The following is a 14,060-nucleotide window of genomic DNA, read 5'->3' on the forward strand; positions in this document are numbered from 1 at the left end:
AAGCAGTGGTATCAACGCAGAGTACTGCATAAAAACATAAATGTACATACATATTCATATATATGCATAAACATAAATGTACATAACATATTCATATATATGCATAAACATAAATGTACATACATATTCATATATATGCATAAACATAAATGTACATACATATTCATATATATGCATAAACATAAATGTACATACATATTCATATATATGCATAAACATAAATGTACATACATATTCATATATATGCATAAACATAAATGTACATACATATTCATATATATGCATAAACATAAATGTACATACATATTCATATATATGCATAAACATAAATGTACATACATATTCATATATATGCATAAACATAAATGTACATACATATTCATATATATGCATAAACATAAATGTACATACATATTCATATATATGCATAAACATAAATGTACATACATATTCATATATATGCATAAACATAAATGTACATACATATTCATATATATGCATAAACATAAATGTACATACATATTCATATATATGCATAAACATAAATGTACATACATATTCATATATATGCATAAACATAAATGTACATACATATTCATATATATGCATAAACATAAATGTACATACATATTCATATATATGCATAATCATAAATGTACATACATATTCATATATATGCATAATCATAAATGTACATACATATTCATATATATGCATAATCATAAATGTACATACATATTCATATATATGCATAAACATAAATGTACATACATATTCATATATATGCATAATCATAAATGTACATACATATTCATATATATGCATAATCATAAATGTACATACATATTCATATATATGCATAAACATAAATGTACATACATATTCATATATATGCATAATCATAAATGTACATACATATTCATATATATGCATAATCATAAATGTACATACATATTCATATATATGCATAAACATAAATGTACATACATATTCATATATATGCATAAACATAAATGTACATACATATTCATATATATGCATAAACATAAATGTACATACATATTCATATATATGCATAAACATAAATGTACATACATATTCATATATATGCATAAACATAAATGTACATACATATTCATATATATGCATAAACATAAATGTACATACATATTCATATATATGCATAATCATAAATGTACATACATATTCATATATATGCATAATCATAAATGTACATACATATTCATATATATGCATAAACATAAATGTACATACATATTCATATATATGCATAAACATAAATGTACATACATATTCATATATATGCATAAACATAAATGTACATACATATTCATATATATGCATAAACATAAATGTACATACATATTCATATATATGCATAATCATAAATGTACATACATATTCATATATATGCATAATCATAAATGTACATACATATTCATATATATGCATAATCATAAATGTACATACATATTCATATATATGCATAATCATAAATGTACATACATATTCATATATATGCATAAACATAAATGTACATACATATTCATATATATGCATAAACATAAATGTACATACATATTCATATATATGCATAATCATAAATGTACATACATATTCATATATATGCATAATCATAAATGTACATACATATTCATATATATGCATAATCATAAATGTACATACATATTCATATATATGCATAATCATAAATGTACATACATATTCATATATATGCATAATCATAAATGTACATACATATTCATATATATGCATAAACATAAATGTACATACATATTCATATATATGCATAAACATAAATGTACATACATATTCATATATATGCATAATCATAAATGTACATACATATTCATATATATGCATAATCATAAATGTACATACATATTCATATATATGCATAATCATAAATGTACATACATATTCATATATATGCATAAACATAAATGTACATACATATTCATATATATGCATAAACATAAATGTACATACATATTCATATATATGCATAATCATAAATGTACATACATATTCATATATATGCATAAACATAAATGTACATACATATTCATATATATGCATAATCATAAATGTACATACATATTCATATATATGCATAATCATAAATGTACATACATATTCATATATATGCATAATCATAAATGTACATACATATTCATATATATGCATAAACATAAATGTACATACATATTCATATATATGCATAAACATAAATGTACATACATATTCATATATATGCATAATCATAAATGTACATACATATTCATATATATGCATAAACATAAATGTACATACATATTCATATATATGCATAATCATAAATGTACATACATATTCCAGATGCGTACTACCTTTGAATATGGAAAATTCATAATAGTATGAATAACCCTGGGCTCTAAATCTAATAACACAGCTCGTGGTATGTAATGCTCATCATCTGCTTGATAAAAAAAGACATCCTTTCTATCCGTTCCCTCTATTGCATAATCTTCCAAGATTCCTTCTGGGCTGATTCCATGCTCTGTGCATAATCTCTTCCAAAACTCAAATCCAACTATAAATAAAATGTATAAAAATATATAAATTTTATTCTAAGAAAGAAAATATATACGTTTTATTACAAATTATAATAAAAGAGAAATTTTAAGTTTGTAAAATTGAGGCATAATGTAAAAAAAAAGACGATAAAGATATTCGTTATTTTCATATTTGCAAGTGTTTGGAAATATCGTAGCATTTGTATCAAAAAATTATAAAACGTATGAAAAGGATTTATATTATATGAGGCAAAATAACATGTAATACTTTGATTGCCACATTGGCCAAGCTGCAAAGTTATCACCTCGCTTGGCATTTTAACGTTCTAACAATTCAAATATAAATCACTTTATTTCAAATATAAATCACTTTATTTTCTTGATGAAAAAACCACACACAACTGTACAGGCTGCTTTCAGCAGAAGAAATGGCTCAGTGAGTGCTTTACGTTATGCTTTCAGCGGTTTACTGTTTCTACTGATCATTGTTATTGTTTTTTTCTTTTGACCTTTTAAAGTAAATGCTTTCAGTCTCTACAGACTATCTCGCACTTTTATTACTAGAATATTACAAAACACGCGTTACATTTGTTTCTTTATGGTATTATTTAAATAAATTGCAATTAAAAATCCCAAACTTAAAAGAAATGTTTTTGTCAATGCATAAAAGTAAAATTATATACTGATAAATATAAATATTTTATTTTTAAGTTACGAATTTATCACATAAAATTTTGCATTACTATAAAGTTCCACTGATCTCTTTGTAAAACTTTTATTCTTCTAACTCAGAAATAAATTTTCAAGCATATTAAAAGATACATTACTGCGTTTGCACTATTCACATTTTTTCGCAAAATCTTCTAATAACTTTAATGTGTATTTTCGAAGATATCTAAAGGTGCACATTATTGCTTGTGTAAAGTGCATTACTTACTTCTTCGCGAAATATATTTTCCGAATAATTCAGACGAACTTTTGAGAGTATGAAAAGACGCGTATTACTGCACGTCAACAGCATTATCTGTAAATTAATAGAATATATGAAAATTAATTATATCTAAATATAAATATCTCAATAAATTTCCAAAGTTTGAAAATAGTATATAATAATAATCTTAATAAAATTGTATATGATACAAAAAAAACTTAATAAATATTTCCAAAGAAATGAAAATTAATTTTATATCTAAATATTATATCTCTAAATAAATTTCCAAGTTTTCATATAAATATTAAAAATACATTTTTAAAATACTTATCTTTATTTTATATAATTGATACTGTGCTATATAAATTGTTTTACTTTCTATTCTTTTTTTTACATAAATAATACTTTGTAGAAAAATTTTACATAATACTTCAAACAGAGATATACTTGTTTGAAAAATGAATACTTACGCATAAAATGAATACTTAAATAACTTTCATCATAAGGATCTTCTGGATCTCCTAAAGATCATTTTTGAATATGAACATTATGGGTTCCAATAATACTGAACAACTCAAGTTGAAACAAGCTCAAAGATACTATTAGCATTCATCGCCCACCTGTCGCATAAGTTTCGGTACAGTTTTATATATAAATTTGTATATAAGGGAGGAAAAAATATATATAACTCTTTTTATAAGAAAAGTGAAAAGAAAGATACCTGTATTCTTCTCTGTTTGTTGTTTTGGCTTTTTAACAATAAATGTTTTCTCCTACACACATTTAAATCCACATGACAGAAATATATCTTTATTTGAGAGATCCAAAAGCAACTCATCCTCCAATTTGTTAATGGGATTTGCACAATTTGTATGGAAACAGATTTTTGTAAAAGCCAAAAAAATGTCTGCGTGACATCTGCACTGCCATAATTCATATGTACTTGTGTATCCTTGGGAGAAATTGCGTCTTCCATATATGATATCTTCTGCGTTTCAACACCTATCATAAATCCAAACATGCAATCAAACAGTGCATCCACATGATCTTATCAATAATATAAAAGTAATAGAAATTATATTTTAATTTTCAAATTATTTGTTAAAATATAACAGTTGATTAACAGAATTGTAAAGTGCTTGTGATACCTGCAGCAGAGACTCTTCCATTGCTTGCATCAATTCCTTCGTTTATAAAAAAACAATGTTGATAACAAAATCCTGTCCCCATATCACACTTGTTTATATTTATTAATATTACGACTAATAGCAGAAAATATTTGTACTTTATTATACTTTGCAAATATCTCCTTGCCACTGCATGTAATGAAGATACATAGAGCCAGAATGAATAACAATGTTTGTGCTTGGATTTGCTGAAAAAAAAAAACATTTATTATTATGTATATTTGAGAATAAACAAATATAAAACAATATATGAAATATATCGAAAAATTTACTAATATTTATCTCTCTGTAAGTATATATATTTTTAATGAAGGTATAATTACTTTTGCATCCTGATAAATCGCCATTTTCTCGCAATATAATATTATAATAATAATTGATAACACTTTGAGTATTTTATTTTTCTTCTTTTATTATATCAATTTTCTTTTAAAATGCAGTATTTTCTTTCTTTTTTTTTTTTTCTCCTTATTTCGGCATTTTATTACAATTTTCGCGTAGAAGCTGTCATCGATATTTCACATCATGACTAAATATTTTAATAATTGTTAATAACAACGTTCATAGTAATACATATTGTATTTTTTATTATTATGAATTTTTAATTTACGAGTATCATCAATTTGTAAAAATTTAGCATTATTTAATAAATTTAATTTAATTTAAAACAGTAGGTTATGTATCCCATATGTGCCACGTGTCTCTTAAGACGTTCGAAAAATCGTTCGAGTTAATAGGAATACATGTTATGCAAAGAGGTTATTCAAAGTAACGTCGGTAATGAAGGTTGGTAAATTATCGACGTTATTATCGATAAATTACCAACGTTACTCTCTATTACCGACGTTACTTCGATCAACCTCTTTGCATAACATGTATTCCTATTAACTCAGACGATTTTTCGGACCTGAAAAGACACATATTGCTACACTATACCTCTTTGCAAAATATGTTCCCCTATTAACTCAGACGATTTTTCGAGCGTAATAAGACACATATTATTGCTCGTTTATTTATCTCTTCGCAAAATATAATCTATTATAATTTAGATGACTTATCGAAGATATTAAAATACTCGTATTATTGTACGTTAATTGCATTAGAATTATCTGTACCTAATATTTATCTGTAAATTAATTTTTTTATATATATGAAAACTGATTTTTCTCGCGGATTGTGCCACTGAATAAGCGGAAGAGTCCTGAGATTATAAATCAAGTAAATAAATAAAAATTGCTAATCGACAAGCCGTTATATGAAAAATAGAATTAGTAAGAAATTAGTAGAATTAATAATGTTTTATTATTATTAAATGTATATTTTTCTGTTTTCTGTACAATTTATTGTAATCACGGTCTTGCATAAATAAAAATAAATTAAATTATATATTACAATAAAAAAATATAAATAATAAAAATAAATAATAGATATATTTTTATTATAAATAAAATATAAAATACATTATTATATTATTTTTTACGTATTATTAATCATTAATAATTTTAATAAATCGTATATTGGATTTCTCGCGCATGCGCGTGGAATTTATATCATATATTCATATATATATATTGAATTTTAGAAAATATATTTATTAAATATAAAATATTTATTTCAGGTAACAATATATTTTCTAATATAAGATAATCAGAAATATCAAAACAATGGAATTATAAAAAATTGGTCACTAGCATTATATTTTCTAAAATTCTAGAATAATAATCTTAGAAAAAGATATTTAATTTTGAAAACAAGCAATAGAAATATTTTCCTTCTAATATAATATTTTATATTTAATAATATAATATTTTATATAATATTTATATAATATATAATATAATTTTATATTTATGATCACACTTATATTTTGTATTTCTTAGATATTTTATGTATCTGTTTTGCCTGGATTCCAACTAAGATAATCGAGTTGAGTTGCAGCTTGATACTCCTTCACTAAATTGTGCGATGCTCATTGACAAATAAATCCTGACTGCTGTACACCTTCACCAGGGTAGAGATTATGTCAGACACCTTGCTGCGTTGTTTTAGCTGAAAATACAAATTCTACATTTAATACTGACGCTATACAATACTGAAGCCAGCCAGTACAACACACAGCTGCTTTTATAAAGCGACTAATGAAATTTCGCGGTTTACTGGGATTAACGTTGACAGGATCACCTTTTCCAATCCTCAGTCTCGCTGATCGTCCAACTGTTATTTAATTGCACGTCCTTCACCAATTCGTCGCCCAATTTGCTAGGCGAATCTTCGAGCAGACAGTTAACGACAGAACGTACGATGTCCTCTCTGCTTTCCAAATAACTCCTGAAGAAATAAATGTATTCGACAAATCAATATAGATAACAAACGGATACATAAGAATCTATATGCGATAAGCAGTAGAGATCTCACTTGATAGGTTCCATTGACAGCTTGACAGCTTCCAGAAGAACTCCCGTTAGATCGAGATACTTGACAATTTTTATTTTATCTTTTTATAGCGGCGATCTATATCCGGGGTGTTCATCCCGGTATGTAAGAGTCTCGTTTTAATTGCTTTCTGAAAATTCCTAAGATCCTTCCATTGAGCCGTTTCTTCCAGGCAAATTCAGATCATTCACCGCAGGTTGTGACTCGAGATATTCTGGAAAAAAGTATAGCATGCAAATACATGTTTTTATGAATAAAATTTATATGTTGAATAGATGATCGATCCATATCTTGGTGTATGTTTCATACAGGAAATAGAAATAATTTCTGTTTAAATTTATTTATGGCACTATGGATTTCATAAGTTAGTGCAACCGTTTTCGAAAAACCACCAAAACAGATTCTTACCGGCTAAATTATGACAACAGTTTCGAGCCACTGTAAAAATAAAACATTACATCATAGATATTACTATAATTATTATAATTATTATTATAAATTATATGAGATTAACAAAAAGAGAGAGATAAAAACGTTCACATACGTTTTCTAATGAAATCTATTATAACTTGTCAAATGTTGTCGCATGTTTTTTTAATCAGATGATTCTTGATACGAATATAAATTAATGATATGTGAGTGCAATTTCTTACGAGTCTCTCCAATAATTTCAGATCAACTAGTTTTCTATTAATTGATATATCTGATTTAAGACATATATTTCTGTATATCTCATAAGTATTTCTGAATATCTCAAAAGTATTAGATCACAAAGTGATTATATTAAGATAAATATTTACCTTGAGAAGAGTTGTCTGAATTGCAGAATACATTAAAGGCAACTTTATAGATCTGGTTTATAGTACATTCGTGACACAATAGTAATTGGTTCAACAATGTAGCTCTGACAATGAGCTTGAATTGTGCCTCCATATCATTTTTGGTCCTTTACGGATCCGTAGTCGCATCCTTGTTCTTTTTATATATACCAACATTTTCAGAACAGGTAGAAACTCCTAAACATAATGTACAGATCATCCACAGCAAGCTTGAACAATTCCCTGTTGGCTGTACTCTGTATTCTCGAATTTTTCCCAGATGCCACATGCCAATAGATGTATTGTTCTATAATTCCATATGATGAATAATAATGTTCTCGACGAATTATGATAGCTTTAAAACTCTCTCATCTTCGGCAAGATTCGCAAACTCTTCCTCAGTGCCTTCTTCTTCAGTCTGCAAAAGAGAAAATAATAAATTTTCAAAATAAAAAATAGTCATCAAATTATTCGGTCTTGTTATCATAAACATTAGTTGAGTGTTTGACGAATCCTTGATCAAGTGTTTGATCAAAGTGTGTCTAAATCCAGTGAAAAGAAAAGCGAAAATTGTTAATATATAATATTAATTACATACAGCAGCTTCTCGCTATCTAAGTATTAAATAAATCGCAAAAATGTGAATATATTGAGATGAATATTTACCATGAGAAGAGTTGTCTGAATGTAAAATACATTAAAGGCGACTTTATAGATCTGGTCTCTAGTACATTCGTGGCACAATAGTAATTGGTTCAACAATGCATCTCTGACAATGAGCTTGAATTGTGCCTCCATAACATTTTTGGTGCTTTATGGATACGTAGCCACATCCTTGTTCTTCTTATATAATTCAACATTTTTAGAACAGGTAGAAACTCCGTAAACATAATGTACAGATCATCCACAGCATGCTTCAACAATTCCCTGTTGGCTGTACTCTATATTTTCGATTTTTTCCCAGAACGCTGATGCTACATGCCAATAGATTCTATAATTCCATATGATGAATAATAATGGTCTCGATGAATTATGGCAACTTTAAAACTCTCATTTTCGGTAAGATTCGCATACTCTTCCTCAGTGCCTTCTTCTTCAGTCTGCGAAAGAGAAAATAATAAATTTTCAAAATAAAAAATAGAGAGAGAGTCATCAAATTATTCGGTCTTGTTATCATAAACAGTAGTTGAGTGTTTGACGAATCCTTGATCAAGTGTTTGATCAAAGTGTGTCTAAATCCAGTGAAAAGAAAAGCGAAAATTGTTAATATATAATATTGATTACACGCAGCAGTTTCTCGAAAAAGCACGTTCTATGCGGACAAAATTGTATCTTCTCAATCCGTATTAACCTCCATTATGTTTACGTACTAACAGTGTTTATCTTTTACGTGGCTGTGGTCGGTAATGTAATTTACTAGCTGTAAATGATTACCTTTTACGCCCGTAATGCCTGATTTCCAACCTCTTCACCATATATGTTTTCCTAAATCATGCCTCTTTGCAACACATGCTTTGTTATTAACTCTGGCGAGAGATGATACGAACATACCGTACAAAGAGGCATGATTTAGAAAAACATATATGGCGAAGAGGTTTTAATTCAAGCATATTTACGGGCGTAAAAGGTAATTATTTACAGCTAGTAAACTACATTACCGACCTGAGACACGTAAAAGACAACCACTGTTAGTACGTAAACATAATGGAGGTTAATACGGATTGAGAATTGAGAAGATACAATTTTGTCCGCATAGAACGTGCTTTTTCGAGAAGCTGCTGCGTGTAATTAATATTATATATTAACAATTTTCGCTTTTCTTTTCACTGGATTTAGGCACAATTGTTTTGATCAAATACTTGATGACTATTTTTTTATTTTGAAAATTATTATTTTCTCTTTCGCAGACTGAAGAAGAAGGCACTGAGGAAGAGTTTGCGAATCGTGCCGAAGATGAGAGAGTTTTAAAGCTGTCATAATTCGTCGAAAACATTATTATTCATCATATGGAATTATAGAACAATACATTTATTGGTATGTGGCATCAGCGTTACGGGAAAAATTCGAGAATACAGAGTACAGCCAACAGGGAATTGTTCAAGCATGCTGTGGATGATCTGTACGTTATGTTTACGGAGTTTCTACGTGTTCTAAAAATGTTGGAATATATAAGAACAAGGATGCGGCTACGGATTCGTAAAGCACCAAAAATGATATGGAAGCACAATTCAAGCTCATTGTCAGAGCTACATTGTTCAACCAATTACTATTGTGTCACAAATGTACTATAGACCAGATCTATAAAGTTGCCTTTAATGTATTTTACATTCAGACAACTTTTTTCAAGGTAAATATTCATCTCAATGTATTCACATTTTTGCGATTTATTTAATACTTTTGTTAGATATATGCAGGAATTTTTTTTTAAATCAGACATCAATTAATCGAAGATCCAATGCATTATTTGATGTAGTCAGGGAGTCGACAACTGTCAGCTAAATGATTGTTTATATTAGATGCTTGTTTTGCAAGTATTGTAATATAAAAAAATACATTTCAAATCTTTTATTATCTAATATTATTATCTTCAACATTATATTTACTTTTATTATCTTATCTTACATTAAAATACTCTTTTAAAATTTTAATTTATTTCTATCAATAATTATAAATAAATTAAAATATAAAATTGGAGAAACGAAATGAAATCTAACTTAGCAGACAATGCAGAAATATAAATGTGAACTGTTTGTTCTTTTATAGGAACGATGCAAAAAAGACATTGAAAGCAATGATGAGCCATCAGGACTTTGATACTCTCTTTTTTATCAAGATGTAGATTGGAAGCTTATTAGCAGCATAGAGAAACAATTAATATCTTTGAAGTTCAGCCAGATTCATAGCGTGAAATATTATTCATTATTGTGCACCATGTAATTTGAGTGTAATGTGAGTGATCTCATTAGTGTGCATTTCTTTTGTAATAACACATCAATAATAAATCGCGTTGTAACTATATAAAACTTGAAAATTTATTATATTATAATATATTATTAATTTATTACTATACGTGCCAACAATTGTTGCTATTAATTTATCAACATTACTAATTTATAGTTACTATAATTACTAATAAGCAGAATTATATGATGAGCAAAATTTTCTGTATCTCAATATATAACGTTAATAAATTTTTTATTTATATTTATAATTTTTTTTAATATACTAAACAAAATGATAAAAATATATTATGCGAAAGATGCATTTCAAGATCTACCATCGCGTAAAACCATGATTTAGGAAAACATATTGCGAAGAAGTTTTAATTCAGGCATATTTACGGGCGTAAAAGGTAATCATTTACAGATAGTAAACTACATTATCGACCATAAACACGTAACACGTGATCCGATTTGTGACGCTAGCGTCAAGAAAAAAAAGCTGGATTTGTTTAGCTTTCAGAGAACGAAAGAATCAACCTATCTAAACTTGGACGCTAAGTTCTAAGTTGTTTTCACGTCAGTGTCAACAGACGCTAGCGTCAATTTGTTTTTATTGATGCTTGACGCTGAAATCCAGCGTCACAGCGTCAAGTGAAAATGCACCCTTATGAAACACAACCCGAGAACGTCAGCTGACAGCTGACAGCTGACTGAAGCGTTATCTCAAAGTTAGTTGTATGTACGCACGTATTATTATTATGCCAGTATCATCTGACGTTCTTTATTAGGTTAATTAAATTTTTAAAACAACGCGAACGACATTTTTTTCTTATCTTGGAGCACATCTTGGATTCTTCGATATATTTTTTTTTAATTACATATTGTATACACTAACTACTTTATTTTCGGCAAACATTTCATTTCCTATAGATTATTCTATAGTTATTTTAAGCATTTTTAAAAGCTTGAAGCAGTATATATATATATATATATATATATATATATATATATAAGTACAAGTTAGTTTGACAATTTAATTTTTTTTACAACTCTTTCTATATTCGACTAGCAGATTCTTATGTATTTAGTAAAATATGTTAAATATGTATTTGTAGGATTTTGTAAATTTTCCTCAGTTCAACCATGGAAACGAAATACGATCAAACATTTTTACACATACTTCGTGAAGAAAAGAACATTAATAATTTCTTGGATGCTTTTTTTGGATTTTTATACAGATGGTAAGTATATATGCTACTAAAGGTATCAATATTTTTTTATCCTATTTTATCCTATACTTTTAAATACCCCAAATTGTTCTCAATAATCAAATCTCTTTTTATAATAATATTTTACAAAAATATATTACAATTTTTTTCTTTTACGATAATATTTTACAATAGCACAGACTTTTATGTTGAATCAAACCCGGAACAAAAATTGGGCTTTCCACCTGGAGTTGCGGAGAAACTTGTATCAAATAGCATGTACAAATGGAAAAATATTGCATCAACTTTACAAAAGACAATATCATCTGTAAAGGACAGCACAATTAATAACAGCAGTAGCATATCACAATCAAATCAATTAACTTTGACAGATAATGAAACTTGCAAACTTATTCCATCGGTTGGGCAAGAAATTGAGATTGACTCATGGAGTGAATCTACTAACATTCTACCTCCTGCACAATCATTCAAGACAGATCATAATATGTCAGATAGTTATAATGGAGCTGTAAGAGACAATTACGTTTGGACGCAGACACTCATAGACTTGGATGTAGTTGTAAAAATACCAGAACATATCAAGATCTCCAAAAATACAATCAAGGTCAATATAAGTTCAGACGAAATCAAAATCGATATCAAGCCTTTGAATTCTTCAACAGATTCTGAATGGGATAACATTTTCAACGGCAAACTTAGTTTTAAGATTCGAAAAGATGAATCTATATGGAGTATTGAAGCTGGAAAACACATAAATGTACGTTCATTATGCATAAGACATTTCAGATTTAACTTTCTAAAACATTGAATTTATATTTAACTCTCTTGTGATATTCATTTATTCATCTTGTACTTATAGATTCATCTTGAGAAAGTTACCGAAAGATGGTGGGAAGCCTTAATAGTCGACGAGCCAAAAATCGATTTAAGTAAGATTGATTGTTCAAAACATTTTGATGATATGATACCAGAGGAACAGATGAAAGTACAGAAATTGATGTGGAACCAGCAACAAAAACTTTTAAACAAACCGACGTCCGAGCAAATTGTAACTATGTTTTGTCTAACTATTATATAAAAACATAATGAATATTTCAATAATTTATAATTGTATTTATAGAAGCTGGAGACTACTTTGAAGCAAGCGTGGAATGTGAAAGGATCGCCTTTTCAGGGTACACTTTTTGATCCTTCAATTTTGAAATATAATTAATGTATCTAACGATAATTATGTTATTTCTTAATTAAAATTTTCATAAACATCAGATATATTGAAAAAATCAAATTGTAATATATTTATACATAATTTTATAAATACACATATATGTTCAGCAATTTTTGTCTTATAGTTGTATTTTGATCTTTTTTAAGAACTGAAAGAAAAAGATATATTTTATATTTGATATAAAAATACAGTATTATTTAAAAGATAAATGTAAAATGTTTTTAAGTAAAATTAATCCACAATTTATATATATTTTGAGAAGAGATTTCATACTTTAAAATAATACTGAAATAATTAAAAATAAGTCTGCAAGTTTGTTTTCTAAGAATTTAATTTTGTGTCGGAATTTTCTCAAGATAGGATCTCAAATATCTTCAAATGCGAAAAATGCAAAATTATTTTGATCTGAAAATGAAATTTATATATATGTCTTTTACGTTTGTATTTGATAAATATATTAATTGATTTTCTCTGCATTATAATACTTTATGATTATTTTTTATTTATGAGTATTTTTCTACGTCGTGATAGTCGTCGGATATCGCAGTATTTCCTTTTGGGAAATAAATGGCGTCTACGAAAACAAAGAGCAACGCTTCTGGCGGCGACACCCTGCGAAATCATGAGCGATCCAAGAGTTCACAGAATGCGAGGAATCCTACGCTTTTCCCCGACGTTTACACTGACTTTATCTCACG

At 27.3% G+C, this 14,060-nt stretch overlaps 2 protein-coding genes, 1 long non-coding RNA gene and 1 pseudogene across 14 annotated transcripts in view; 2 read left to right on the forward strand and 2 right to left on the reverse strand.

Moving 5' to 3' along the window:
* Window positions 1–4,809, reverse strand: part of LOC145948930 (tubulin gamma-2 chain-like) — a 14,400-nt gene extending 9,591 nt beyond the window's left edge. Inside the window, exons 1-5 of the mRNA XM_083058518.1 lie at window positions 4,677–4,809; window positions 4,250–4,530; window positions 3,999–4,148; window positions 3,535–3,621; window positions 2,412–2,614 (exon numbers count right to left, since the gene is read on the reverse strand). The gene's annotated coding sequence lies outside the window, so the exon portion shown is untranslated. The remainder of the gene's footprint in view (window positions 1–2,411; window positions 2,615–3,534; window positions 3,622–3,998; window positions 4,149–4,249; window positions 4,531–4,676) is intronic.
* A 1,594-nt stretch (window positions 4,810–6,403) lies between these two features.
* Window positions 6,404–8,764, reverse strand: LOC145932912 (uncharacterized; annotated as a pseudogene). Its single transcript, XR_014424793.1, has 6 exons — window positions 8,633–8,764; window positions 8,331–8,384; window positions 8,138–8,273; window positions 7,131–7,362; window positions 6,897–7,043; window positions 6,404–6,764 (listed from the first exon to the last, which is right to left on the reverse strand). The product of XR_014424793.1 is annotated as an uncharacterized LOC145932912 (transcript).
* An 835-nt stretch (window positions 8,765–9,599) lies between these two features.
* LOC145948951 (uncharacterized) lies at window positions 9,600–11,086 on the forward strand. Its single transcript, XR_014427505.1, has 3 exons — window positions 9,600–9,750; window positions 9,874–10,313; window positions 10,730–11,086. It is a non-coding gene; the product is annotated as an uncharacterized LOC145948951 (long non-coding RNA).
* Window positions 11,087–11,380: 294 nt separating this feature from the next.
* Window positions 11,381–13,464, forward strand: LOC145948949 (nudC domain-containing protein 3). Of its 11 annotated transcripts, none has more exons than XM_083058563.1 (5): window positions 11,381–11,696; window positions 12,024–12,149; window positions 12,312–12,894; window positions 12,997–13,185; window positions 13,258–13,464. In XM_083058563.1, exons 2-5 carry the CDS (start codon window positions 12,052–12,054, stop codon window positions 13,348–13,350), a joined length of 963 nt encoding a protein of 320 aa, XP_082914689.1. In that variant the 5' UTR covers window positions 11,381–11,696; window positions 12,024–12,051; the 3' UTR covers window positions 13,351–13,464. The 11 variants fall into 11 exon arrangements, with proteins under 11 accessions (XP_082914689.1, XP_082914697.1, XP_082914690.1 ...); XM_083058571.1 differs by having other exon boundaries at window positions 12,317–12,894; XM_083058564.1 differs by having other exon boundaries at window positions 11,381–11,647.
* Window positions 13,465–14,060: the final 596 nt, after the last annotated feature.

The sequence above is a fragment of the Prenolepis imparis genome, unplaced genomic scaffold (genome assembly GCF_030444845.1).
Source record: "Prenolepis imparis isolate NDT839.2.m4 unplaced genomic scaffold, iyPreImpa1.0 SCAF_2, whole genome shotgun sequence".
NCBI classification, from domain to species: domain Eukaryota; kingdom Metazoa; phylum Arthropoda; class Insecta; order Hymenoptera; family Formicidae; genus Prenolepis; species Prenolepis imparis.